General features: G+C 44.6%; 1 protein-coding gene across 3 annotated transcripts in view; it reads right to left on the bottom strand.

The window, feature by feature from the left end:
- Positions 1 to 13,531, bottom strand: part of iqsec2b (IQ motif and Sec7 domain ArfGEF 2b) — a 60,705-nt gene extending 47,174 nt beyond the window's left edge. For all 3 annotated transcript variants that reach the window (XM_052057941.1, XM_052057940.1, XM_052057944.1), the window contains exon 1: positions 12,099 to 13,531. In XM_052057941.1, the coding sequence (XP_051913901.1) occupies positions 12,099 to 12,544 (446 nt within the window). In that variant the 5' untranslated portion in view covers positions 12,545 to 13,531. The remainder of the gene's footprint in view (positions 1 to 12,098) is intronic.
- Positions 13,532 to 14,124: the final 593 nt, after the last annotated feature.

Raw genomic sequence — 14,124 nt, forward strand, 5'->3', positions numbered from 1 at the left:
GTGCTTTGTGCTGTCATTTACCGTCCTCCTAAATACAACAAAGACTTTTTAAGCGATTTTTCAACATTTCTTGCGGAAATCAGGTTGAGATATGATCATATCCTCTTAATGGGGGATTTTAATATCCATGTGTGCTGTCCGGAAAAAAACGCTAGCAAAAGACTTCTTAAGACTTATTGACTCTTTTAATTTTGTGCAGTATGTGACCAGCCCGACACACGAACAAGGACATATTTTAGACCTTGTCCTTGCTCATGGTCTACCGGTGTCAAATCTGGAAGTCCCTGAAAATGGGGTTTCTGATCACATGGCAGTTTTATTTGACATAGTCTTATCGCATGCTGCTGTGAAATATCTGTCGGACCTTATTCTAGCTAACCGTCACAACCCACGCGCACTATTTAAAACAATTTAAAACTCAAACCCCCTCTGCCTACTTGCTCGGAGTCTTCACCCGAGATGTGCAACAGATTCCTTCAGTTTTTCATTGATAAGCTCTCTACAGCTAGGACTCCGGTCTCAAATACCGCATCTGACCCCTCTGTCCATGTTCCATGTTCAGCTGTACTAAATTCTTTTAATACTGTGTCCTTGGCGCTTTTGGAGGATGTAGTTCGCCAGACGAAGCCATCTGGCTCCCCTTGCGACTCTCTTCCCCCACGCTTCTTTCAGGAGGTTCTCCCGAGTGTTGGTGCATCGGTCTTGGATATCATCAACAGCAGCCTTTCTTCTGGTGTAGTTCCCCAACAGTTTAAACATGCTGTGGTCCAACCCTTGATCAAGAAACCTGGTCTTGATCCAGATGTGCTGTCAAGTTACAGGCCCATTTCCAAACTGCCTTTCATTTCCAAAATTCTGGAAAAAGTGGTGCACATGCAGTTGAAACTTTTCTTGGATGAACATAACATCTTGGAGGTCTTCCAGTCAGGTTTCAAGACGATGCATAGCAAGGAGTCAGCCCTGTTACGCATTTCTAATGACATCCTCCTGGCAAATGACTCTGGAGACCACGTGTGTCTGGTCTTATTGGACTTAACTGCAGCATTTGATACAGTGGATCACAGTATTCTGTTGACTCGTTTGCAGCACTTGGTGGGCATTGGCGGCAGTGCTCTTGAGTGGTTTGGGTCCTATCTAGCTGACAGGACCTTTTGTGTCAGCCTTGGCTGCTCTGAGTCACGCACTGCTCCCCTGTCATGTGGTGTTCCACAGGGCTCAATTCTGGGGCCTCTGCTGTTCTCGCTGTATCTGCTCCCATTGGGTTCCATCTTAAGGAAACATGGTATTCCCTTCCAGTGCTATGCAGATGACTGCCAGATCTATGTCCCACTGAGCAAGATAGACGCCTTCTCATTAAGGCCACTCCTATCCTGTCTGGAAGAAATCAAAACCTGGATGGCACAAAATTTCTTGAAATTCAACGAAAAGAAGACAGAGGTGATATTGTTTGGTCCCAGTGGCCCTTGTACATTCCATCCTGTAGACTTGGGCCCCCTGTCTTCTTATTTGAAATCAACGGTCTCAAACTTGGGCCTTAAACTGGACAGTGATTTCAAACTCGATCGGCAAATTGGTGCCGTTGTTAAATCAAGTTTCTTTCACCTTAGACAGCTGGCCAAAATAAAACCTCTCCTCTCACATGAACACTTTGAGACAGTAATTCATGCCTTTGTCACATCCCGGCTGGATTACTGCAATGCCCTGTACTTTGGAGTCAGCCAGTCCTCCATTAAGCGCCTTCAGCTGGTCCAGAATGCCGCTGCTCGCCTCTTGACTGGTACTCGTAAGAGGGAGCATATAACTCCTACTCTGGCATCCCTTCACTGGCTCCCCATTCATTTTAGAGTTATTTTCAAGATCCTCCTCTTTGTTTTCAAATCTCTGAATAATCTCGCGCCACCTTACCTCTCTGAGCTCATCTGCCCCTACACACCTGCCCGGCGCCTCAGGTCTGTGGACCAGTCTTTGTTAGAAGTACCAAGAACTAAACTGAGGCTCAGAGGGGATCGAGCCTTTTCTGGTGCTGGTCCCTCTCTCCGGAATGATCTCCCACTGAACATTCGGCAAGCCTCCTCGCTGCCCATCTTTTTTTTTTTTCTCTCTTTCTCCTTTCTTCTTTCTACATACATTCTTGCTGCTGGAGGCTGTAAATTTCCCCAGTGTGGGACGAATAAAGGATATCTTATCTTATCTTAAAGCCCTCCTCAAAACTCACTTGTATTCTTTGGTGTTCGACTCAGCATGACTTAGATTGGTTCTTGTTTTTACTGCTTGGTGCTTTCTACCGCCTTTATTACCGATTCGTCTTACTGTTTATTGTGTATGTTAAATCGTTCCATGTATAGCACTTTGTATGCAGCGATGGCTGTTTGAAAGTGCTCTATAAATACTGTTGACTTGACTTGACTTCATACTCACATTTAAAATCATAGACTCGAAAACCCAACATTGGTTTGAAGCACTAAAACTGGCTCGAAACCCTGAATCCAACTTGCAAAATAATTTGAAGTCTTTGGAACCTTAACCGCAATTTGTAACCATAATTTGATAACCTAGCCCTGTTTTAACTCAAACTCTAACCCTGGCTCGAAAACCCTATTCTTAACTTGAAACCCAAATTTGAAGTATTTGAAACCTTTACCCTTGTTTTAAACCCAAATCCTGTTTTAAAACCCTAATTTGAAATTCCAACATTTATTTCAGACCTTAACCCAGGCTCGAAATGTTTGAAATGCGAACTGAAACACCGATTGTCTCCGAGTAGTGGCTGTTCTTGTTCCAGAGTGCTCCAAAGGATTACGTAGTTTGAAAAGCAGGGATGTGCACAGAGATCTTGGGGGCGGGTGCTTAAGCACCACAAAGGCCACACATTACCTAAAGTCTTCATAAATGTAAGAAAAAACATGACAAGTATGAACACAATCAACACAGTATAATTACATGGGGTAAGTCATATTAACAACGTGAATACATTTTTTTTAAACAGGCAAAAACATCGTCATGCAAATAATCTAATTTAAAGTCATAGAAAATGAAAGCAAAAATAGATTTGCAGACTTCTCTCATGTGGGGCAAAGGGCAGGTGCTTGAGCACGTGTCTGTTGAAAACAAATTGAAGTGAAGCCAAGTTTTAATGCAAGTGAGCGTTCATACCAAGATGTGCATTGAGAGCAAAACACCACAAAGCCCCGTACGCTTCAAAATGCAGAGGAGAAGGCACAGCAACACCACCCACGTTCGCGACCCCCCCCCCCCCCCCCCACACACACACACACACGCACATTCAATTTCAATTTGTTTTGCAGCATTGCAACATTTTGGCTGAAGCTGGAAATAAACACAGTCAATCTGCTGTCCAGAACCGGACAAAGGCAGGAAAGTTCCTGGGGTTAGGGTGCCCTGAGAGAATGTTTGAGCCATGTTGGCCTAAGGCCACTCTTACTGAATCCAAGCAACTGTGTAATTTGAAACCCCGGTCATCCATTATGTGATGTCGATCAATCCGCATTTAATAATCATAAGTGTGCAGGCTGGCAAAGGGGAAAAGGAAAAACGAGAGAAGAGTAGAAAAGTGCAGCTTGTCTGAGTCATAGCTGCAGCATGTGGGGGGGACAGCAAGGGGGAGCGAGCGACTGTACATACGTGGGTACGTAAGTGTGAGAGCGAGCGAGAGAGGGAGTTTTAAATTTAGCAAATTGAGCTCCTTGTGAAACGAAAGCCCATTAGTTGTTCTTCACATTTCGATAATTAACTTTCATATCGGCAGCGCTGAGCATCTTCACAGACCCATTTTGCTTGAAGCGTTCCATCCGTGAAGAAGCCATTGTGAATGTGCAAGTCCTTTTTTGGAGTTATATAACAGCTTTACTCTCCAAGTCAGCGCTACGGAGGCCTGGAGCTGACCCCGATGCTTGTCCTCCTCCTGCCGCATTACTGTGAGATTGCGAAGTCGACTCCCGGGTGTCTGATAATGGACATCCCAGGTGCTACTGTAGTATCCGTACTAAGACAACACACACAAACACACACACGCACATGCACACGTACACGCACAAACAAAACGCAAAAATGCTCAGAACCCACTCTTTGGATAGTTCTAGATTTTGAGCAGATTGAATTACTTTTACTCAAAATTCGGTTAATAATTTTCACCCAGCAGATTGGGTTAAAGATGTGGGCAGGCTGACGCTGGTTGTTGTATAAGTTTGTGTACTAAAGTTGAAGTAAATTTCATGTAACACTCTTTCAGTACATTGGTGGCAGCTCGAAGGCTCAGTGGGTAAAACAGCTGACTTTGGATATGGCGATCAAGGTTCAAAGCTTGGTCAGGGTCAACGGGAGCATCCAGTTGGTCACTAGGCAAGTCCTTTTATGTCATCTGCCAATTCCCGGCCTGCTGGTCCAAAAGACGGATTGTGTGTTGCGTCAGGAGGGCATCCTCTGTAAAAACTCTGCCAAACCTATCATGTGAGTGACTCGCTCTGGCGACACCTGAGAGTGGAAATGTTCTTCTTTTTAGAAATTATTTTTAACCACAGTTACACTGACAACCTAGTAACCAATTTATTGGTAGCCTTCACTCAGTAGTTTGGGTAGTTTTTATTGCTTGTTGGATCAAAATCTTGACCCAACATGCTGGGTCACGTCCTCAACCCAGTGCATTGGGTACAAATAACCCAGCATTGGCTTGGTCCCAATTTAGGGATACACGCTTGTAAATACATCTAAAGGAAAAGCTAGAGCACAGGTGTCAAGCTCAAGGCCCAGAGCCAGATATGGCCTGCCACATCATTTTAAGTGGCCCGCAAAAGCAAATCAAAGATGACACCTTCCATGGTCCTTGCTAAAATCTGTACCAACATTTCAAATGTTCACATGTAATACATCGGTGACATTGTAAGCATTTTCTTCTTACCAAACCCCTCATTACAGTTACTTAAACAATAGTTGAATCAAATTATTCTTGACTTCTTTATGTAGTTACAGTCATCATGGTCCTTCAAGGGAAATGGTAGTTATAATGTGGCCCGTGAGAAAAATGAGTTTGACAGCCCTGATCTAGAGTGTTCAATTAACCTTGTGTGCATTGTTAAGGAACTTATTCCTTACAGCAGTTTTTTAGCCCCTCTCTGTTAGTTGGATCTGATCAAATAATTGAAAGAAAGAACGTAATATGCTGCTAAAGGTATTTCCTGCTTACTGTGATTACAATCACCTTTAGTGCCCTTTGAGCGCCACTACTTTTAGGACCCCTCCAGAGGACATGCTTAACATCAAAAGAGGAACTCTTATCACAAGTATCTGGGTTGCTGCCATCACATCAAAGCTCAGACCGAAGACAATGGTGGGTAGTGGTGGCCTGGTCTCACCTCACCACTCCCAACTTTTTCCAGCCACACCGGGTCAGAGCACATGTTCACTTCTTTGTTTCCGGGATTTGCATGGACGCGTAACAGCCCGCCTCTCATTATCATACTGTCTCTTCATATATTCTCATGACTGTATTTTTTCTACGCTTCCTGATGAAATCTGAAACTCTCAGGAGCCCGAATCAATTCGTATTATGTTGTGATGGGTCTTTATTCCACCTTATAGGAAAAAAAAGAAACTGTGTCCAAGGAGGGCCATAAGGAAATGGACAGCGACCCTCCACAACAGCATGTTTTTGGAATGTGGGAGGAAACCGGAGTACCTGGAAAAAAAACCCCACACAGGCACAGGGAGAACATGCAAATTCTACCCAAGAATCAAACTCCACATCTCTGCATTGTGAGGCGGACATACTAACCAGTCGTCCACCTTACCGCCCTCATATCAGAGTGAACAGTACCATTCGCTCCCAACCCCGCCCCAAATCTGATCCACGTTTATGTAGATTTAAATCAGAGATTTATCCGATGCGACTGCTGTCAGGGTGCTCACCTGACGCTCATCAGAACTATAAGTCATCAAAAGGGGACAATTGTTCGAATAACAAGACGGGCATGTAAAGCAATGGGGCACGAAGGAGCAAAAAACAGTGCTGAAAAGAAGATGAATGATGATTTTTCGGTAAAGATGTTATGTTGGTTCCGGTTTCACAAAATCCTTGATATTGTCACGAACGCTACAGTCGTAACATATACAAGAGCCAGCGGCCATATTTATCTGCATAAATGTGTTGCACGTCGTCACATTTTTTTTGCGCACGTGTTTCACTTCACTGGCACATTCTATTTACATTATAAGTGTTTGGAATGTGAAGGATTTAACACAAAAACCTGGATAACACATGATATTATTCCGTGTGAAAGTAGCATCAGTGGTGCATCAGTATTCCATTTGTCAAATGCATTTTAAGCTGTAATCATTCATGAGTGTATTCAAAAGAGGCAAACTTCCTAATGACTTATTAGTGCTGTACTGATGAGCTCAGAGGAATGGACACGTTATTCTGCATGCCGCTTGGTTGCTTGTCAGGAAATGCCCGGCTGCAATTTGATTAGGCAAAGATTACCTAGAACTCCAGTGGGATTCTGAACAACTCAACAGCTAGGGTTACAGAAGTCTTGTATTCTGATTAGAATGAAACGGAAGGCCCAAACAGTGCACCCGCACGTGCGCATTAGTTACTTGAGCTCGCAGTCATTTTACTGCACTTGCACTAATTACACTCTCACACACTCAGTGTGTGTCTTCGCCCCCGTTCAACACATTTTGGGCTCACAGCAGCAACATTATATAAAGCGGCAGTTTCACTGGCTCATTTGAAATGCACCCGCGTGCCCTCTCCCAAAATTAACCAAAAGGAAAAAAAAAAATCCACATCGCTATTTCTTGCCAAAGGTGCTTTGGGACATCACGTCAGCTCAAGGCCTCGCATTGTTCACAGCGCTATTAGTAGGACACGAGCAAAGAGGCTGGCTAAGGACAGCTGTTTAAAACAGACCCGCTGGGACACCGGAGCGCACACTTTGTTTGGCAAAGTGCAGCTGCGGCACGCAAACACACACACACACAAAATCAAAAGGCCACATATGATGAATTCTGGGGGACGTGAGGTGCAGAGAGCAAAGGGGCAGACATGAGAACTCCAGCTCGAGGAATAAAAGTCATTAGAGCTGCAAGCGCACACACAATGGCAAAGATGCAATTTACCATCTGTCAAGTACAAGTACAAATTGTTCAAATTTGGTACCAATCGGACGAGTTCATTTGGAAGCACTCCTGGAAATGGATGAAATGATTCGAAATGGCCACTCCAAACCATGACAATAGGCTCCCTGGGCCTTTTCAAGCTTGGCTGTTTTTTTTTTTTTTTTTTTTTTTTAATGTAAATACATCTTTTCTGAGTTTACTCACAATAAATGTGCCCACCAAATTTACTGGTGCCACACTATGTTAAAATTGACACATAAAATCTCAAAGGGATGTTTAGAACTAGAGTATATTTATTTTATTGTCCCTGTACTTTCACCAGGTTGATCTGGCTCCTTTTTGCAGGAATGAGAAAGCTCGTGGTCAGATTTAAGGACACCAAAGTATTTTTCCTGTACCTTAAGTAAAGTGTGTGTGTGTTGGGGGGGCGGGGGGGATTCTGTAAATTTGACACACCACAGAAGAATGCTGTCAATGGAAAATGGGGTGTCACTTCCGTTGCACTTTTTCTACCTGAGGTATTCAAAGAACGTTACACTGTCACCTCATTCACCTACTGATGACGTAGTATCAGCAGCAATTGGGGTTCGGTATCTTGCTCAAGGACACTTCAACATAGTGGCAATGGTCAGGGATCAAACCACCAATCTCCGGGTTGGGAAACGTCCACTCTATCACTTAGCCATGCCGCTCCTTGTTAAAAAAAAAAAAAACTTCCAAATTTGAATGATTTGAAAAATGTGACGGAAATGAGAACTGCAGATTTTGATTGACGGATTGAGATCTTGGGGAAGGAACATGAATTTGGGAACAAAAGCGGTGAGGCAAAGACAAATTATTAACAAAGTGTTGTACTTTTTTTTTTGTACTTTTGAACTGAAGTACATTACAGGATGTCTTTTTATTTTTTATTTCTTACTTTCTTACCTTAACGTCTTAGATATGCTTTTAAACACATATCTGTACTTTTATTGATGAGACTGTGGGTACTTTTGCTCCCTCTGGGGAAAGTCTTAAACATTGTGATTCGTTTTGCCTTAGAAGACCGACAGAGCAGTTTCAAGAACATACCTCAGCACTGCCCTCGTTGGCTCCCTCTACACCCTGTTGACAGATGGCAAGTGAGTGTGCGTGACACCTTTTCTCTTTTATGCACAGTGCAGAAGATCATAACCCTTTCCTGTTTCCTCCTTCTAATTTTACAACACACACTCGTGTTGCGTTCTGATCATCTGCCAATGAAAAGGCTTTTTGTGACCCGAGGAACAGCGTCTGGAAGCTTCAACCGCGAAACTTCCTCCACAAGCAGCCACAGGTGTGAAGCATCACAGTATTTAATAGCCATCCAACTAATATATGCTTCTGTCTACTTGCTCAGCCCCCCACCCCCCTGGGATGAGAGGAGGCAGCTCAGCTCAATAAGGGATTGGGTTGCATCTGAATCGCAGACTGGAAAGTGCGTTGGGACCTCAGCAAAGCAGTTAAATGATTGTCCTATCACAGGAGACCGTCACATTCCATTTCACTGTTTGCGTTTTTTTAAATACACTAATTGCTCTCCACTAACAAAGCAAAATGCTTCCAGAATGAAAATGTGTGTTTGTGTGCGCGTATGTGTGTGTGTGTGTGTGTGTGTGTGTGTGTGTGTGTGTGTGCGCGCGCATGTGTGTGAGTGTGTGCGCGCTCGTGCATGCGTATGCGTGTGTGTGCGCGCCCGTGCATGCGTGCGTGTGTGCGTGCGTGTGCGTGTGTGTGTGCGCGCGCGTGTGTGTGTGTGTGAGGGTGTCTGTGTGACAATGACAGATGAACTTGCTGTTTGCCAAAACTTGCCGCACTCTAAGTTAAGGTCAGCCTTGACAGTCGGAGAAATACATCTCAAGTTTCCGAGCACACAGTTTGACAGCAAAGGTTGATTGAAAAAAAACCCCAAACAATTTAACACAGTCAGAATATATCTTCTCATATATGATAATTTAAACAGCCCATCAAACGTGTGCCCCAAAAGGTTAAAAAAAAGCACCTTGAAAGGAGGAGTTTTACGCATAACAAAGGTCAGCAAGAAATTTGACATTGATGCAGTTTTTTGATTTCATGCAATAGAAGGCAAAAGACAAAAGGCAGCAAAACAAGCAACGTTACATTTGGGCATCCTTGCGACATTAAAGACTCATTCTTGCAAACTCTGGCAAGAATGATGGAATCACCAGTCACGGGGGATGTTCATTCGGTTCGAATTTGTAGGAAAAAAAAAGTAATTTCAAATGGCAACTATCTGGAAACAATGCAGAAGTAAGGCGCTACACTTTTTGACCAAGCAGAGTGAATAAATTATAGAATCACTCCTTTGTAAGTGAAAATTATGTAATCACCCTGTAAATGTCCATTCCCAAAAGTAACACCTGCATCCGGTTAGATCTGTTTATTCGTCTGCAGTCCAACGGGAGTGATCACACCTTGGAGAGCTGTAGCACCAAATGGGTTGACGTGAATCATGGCACCAACATGAGCGATGTTAATACAAAGGAGAACATTATCCATTTTTTAAAAGCGGTCACAAAAGATGTCAGTTGTTTACAGTCAGCTGTGTCCAAAGTCTGGATCAAGTAGAAACAATAGTGAAAGGCTGGTAAAAGCACGCGTATTGGTAAACCAAGGAAGACATCAAAGTGACCGGACAGAAACCATCAAGCAATGAAAGCTGAAAATGGACACCATATTGCACTGCATGTCAGGTTACCACGCTGGGGAAAAATCTTCAAAAAAGGCAGAAATTGACATTTTGGAAACTTTTCTTATTCTGTCAATTGAAAGGATGTTTCAGGCTGAGGAAATGCTTTTTTTTCAAGATGATGATGATGATGCATTTAGCCATGGAGCTAAAAACTGTGAACACATTCCTTCAAAAGTCAATGTTGTGGCCTGAAAAGAGTACAAATCTCAATCCAATTGAACATCTTTGGTGGAAGTTGAAGAAAATGATCCATGACAAGGCTCCGACCTGTCAAGCTAATCAGGCAAAAGAAATCAGAGAAAATTGGAGGCAGATTGATTGATTGAAATTCTGTTCATCACTCATTAAGTCCATGCCTCTGATACTGCTAACTGTGAAAAGGGTTGCAACAAAGTACCAGTGGTTATTGAAAAGTTACTTTTTTTCTTGATTCCATTCGTTTTTCCCTCTGCTTGGTCGAAACAAGTACCATATTTTCACGACCATAGACAAAACGCACTGTATCATTGGCCGCAGTTTTAAAGTGGTCAAACATACGCCAGCTTAAACATACGGCATGCATGCGCGCACGCTAAAAACACATTAGCTTGAAGCATACGGTAGCATGCCAAGACATGCAGATACAAGCTAAAAACACGTTTTTAAAAAGGCAACGGAAGCAAAACTGCGTCCCGTTGTAATTTATTTAGCCATCGTACAATGTCCTCATGTTTTTCGATCAATCATCACAAAGAAATCTAAAGTCCTCATCCTCTGTATCAGAACTGAACAATTGAAATTGAACAATACAATACAATACATGCTGATTTATATAGCGCTTTCACAACATCGGCAGCTGTAACAAAGCGCTTAACAAAACAGTTACCAGTAATCCCTCAAAAACGCCGCGTTCCCTCTCGTTGTCAGAGTCACTCTCATTGCCATGTGGCTCCACAGAAATGATGACGGCTTTGCCAAAAACTCGAAAAACAGTGCAAGCAGACACGTTCGTCCAAGCAGCCACAATCCATTTGCAAATTGTGGCGTAACTCGCCCAGCGCTGCCTCCCACTCTTTGTAAAGTTGTGTTTGCCATCGATCATCCATTGTTCCCATGCCGTTCGCAACTTTACTTTGAACGCCCGGTTGATGCCGATGTGCAGCGGTTGGAGTTCTTTAGTCAAGCCTCCGGGAATAACGGCAAGCTCAGAGTTCATTGGCTCGACTTGGTTTTTCACCGCTGCTGTGAGATGGGCACGCATGCCAAAAGCATAACCGATGGCTTGAAGTTTGAACTGAGCTTCATAGGCGTGTCTCTTTGTCGAATTTATTTTCGGGGGTTCTTAGAAACCAAAACCGAAGTTGTTTTGCAACAATGCACATTGCCACACTCTATACAGGTGTTGGTACCTGCTTGCGGCGTCCCTTTAGCGTCCACTTACACGCCCACCCTTCACCCATTGGCGGACTTCTCCCCCGCATGCCTGTCCTCTCTCACATCTGCCTTCTCTCTCTCTCTCTCTCTCTCTCTCTGTCTCTCTCTCTCTCCATATATGTATATATACACGCCCACGCTTCACTGATTGGCCGACTTCTTTGCCGCATGCCTGTCCACAGTCACTTCCGCCTTTTCTCTATACAGCGTGTCGGCTGTCAGTCAGGTTTTGGAACTCAGCGCATACACAAGACGCTCCGCATCATAAGGCGTCCTGTCCATTTTGGAGAAAATGTAAGACTTTTAATGGCGCCTTAGAGTCGTGGAAATACGGTAACTGCTCCTGACTACCACATTGTTTGTTTTCTTGATTTCTTTGAGTTTTTTTGGGAAAGCCATAAAGTTGCCATTCAAAATGACTTTAGTTTGGTGTCATGTTTTTTTGTTTTTTTTTCCTCCAAAATTGAACAACTGAAACCGGCGATTCCATCATTTGTGCCAGGGGTTGTAGATTGCATAACGTGCGACTATCCTGTGTATCCATCTGGCGCCATTCAAACAGCAAAACAATGTTTTGGTGTGAAAAATAGAGGCCCAGAGTAAGTACTAAACAGAGGTTGCGTAAAACTGTCTGTGTAACCACAACATTTGCGCCGGTTCCTGCAGATTCCTGTTGTTCTTTGAAGGGTCATGAAATAGAGAAGAAAGAAGAAAGAAGACCCGGACCATCTCACATATGCAAGGAAACCGAACCGGAAGTAAGAGTTAAGCAAACCGGATCAGCAAGACACGAATCTCTGAAGTTGATTCAACTTACTTTCTGCGAATGGTGGCGCTGTTGTTGGTGTCTGTGCTGTCGGTGCGTTCGAGCCGGTCTCTCTCGGTGGTCGACGAGCCACAGGAGAGACCTCGGGTCAGCCGAGTGTGGGTCCTCCTGTTCCTGCCGGCCACCGGCGCCGTCGCAGATCCACCTTTGGTCTGAGGCAAGGGCGCGCTGCCGTCCCCACCGCCGCCGTGGTGGGTGGGGAGCGACAGAGGCTGGCCGTGATCATGGTTCTGCTCCGGGGTGTTGGAGCCAGGGGCCTGAGGGCTGCGATCGTGCCTCAGGTCTTGATTCTCCTGGCTGACGCGGTCCAGCTGGCCTTCCAGCTCCTCGATGCGCCTCCGTTGGGTTTCCAGGAGCTTGGCCTGGCTCTCGATTATGTTGTTGAGCTCCAGGAGGTATTCCACCGCCCGGTTGGGGCTTTCCGGGCTGGCCTCCATGGCGGAAGCCCAGATCCGCCCCCCCCACCAGCCCCGATGAGTGGGGGGGAGGGAGGACACGATGGAAACTCCGGAGGAGATGAACTATGAGCTTTGAATGCGGAAAAACAAAAAGCCTCAGCGGTGATTGTAGGGTTGACTACATGTCGTCAAATGGGAGGGCAAGCGTGAGCCCTAGAACATCTTCGAAGCGCTTTGGGATTTCGCCATGCGGAGATGAACACTGACAAATGAGAGGGATGAATTGTTGATTGTCTGATCATCTGCTGCCATTTGCGAAGAGTTTTCCAAACCAGCATGGAATGCCTTCAGAGTTTGGGCCATCATGATGAATACCTAAAATGGTCTGAAGGATGCTGACAACCCGTTAATGATGCAATATATCTAGATGAGTACCAGTTTATAATCCATCAGCTACCATGCTAGACAAAGACGGGATGAAAAAGGACTGTATTTTCTGATCTCCCACTGATTGTCAATCATTACATAACTCCCGCCCACACCGAAGATCCCCACGCAGTATGCACCGTGCCTCTTTCAACCCATGGCTCGATGCGTCTTTACGGCACGGAAAGTAAGCAAAGTTGTCTTACGGAGTGCATTCTTCCCTCAGAGACAGCGGCTCCCTTCAGCCGCACCACAACTCCATCCTCTCATTTGACGGGCGACTCCTGCAAAGTCAGCGAGCGTGCGCGGGGGGTCTTTTCTCCCATCCAGTAGCAATGCAGACTTTACTTCCACATCGCCCGTGGTGGTAGAACGATAGGAATAAATTCCAATTGACACGCGGCGTAAATATTCTGCGAGTTTTGTGATTTCTCTGAGGCGACGATGACGAGACGACATATGCGTCGTTGTGTGTGTGTGTGTGTGTGTGTGTGTGTGTGTGTGTGTGTGTGCGGGTATGTGTGTGTGTGTGCCGCTAATGCAAGCAAATTAGAGCGCAGCCGCGCCACACGCGCGTCTGGAATGCGAGCTGCGATCAGTTTGGCCGAATGGCAAAATTCCTTTGGAAGGGATGATTACACATTTCCGGTTAGGACTTTCGAAATAAATCGACACGTAGATGAAGACGGACTCCCGGTCCACACTTTCAAAATAAATCAGCTCATCGTTGCATAATCCACGTCAGGTAGACCTTTCCACCACTTTGACGAAGGCAGAGCAAATGACAAAATCTGGAAAAATATTTGAATGAGTCCAGTGGTGTCAACGTGTTATGTGTTAGAAAAAAATTTGATGTGGAACGTGAGGTAACTGTCAATCAAGCAGGAACACCCAAAAAATAAACATTGACATTAACTTGTCTTTCTCAGTGAAATGAAAAAAGAAAATGTATGGTGTATTTAACGAGAAAAATAATCCACTCTATAGTATTTTACTTTATTACTGTGCTGAACAGGGTCGCGTGGAGTTGCTGGAGCCTTCCCCAGCTAACCACACTCTGAACTGGTCGCGCATCAGTCAGGGTTAAAAACGCAAATTAATTGAGACTCGACTGCTTCTCGAACGACTCGACTGTACTGTTGCTGCCACCTGCTGCCCAACGGTGATGCTTAAAAAGCAATAAAACAGACATG

Source organism: Hippocampus zosterae, chromosome 2, assembly GCF_025434085.1.
Source record: "Hippocampus zosterae strain Florida chromosome 2, ASM2543408v3, whole genome shotgun sequence".
Lineage (NCBI taxonomy): Eukaryota > Metazoa > Chordata > Actinopteri > Syngnathiformes > Syngnathidae > Hippocampus > Hippocampus zosterae.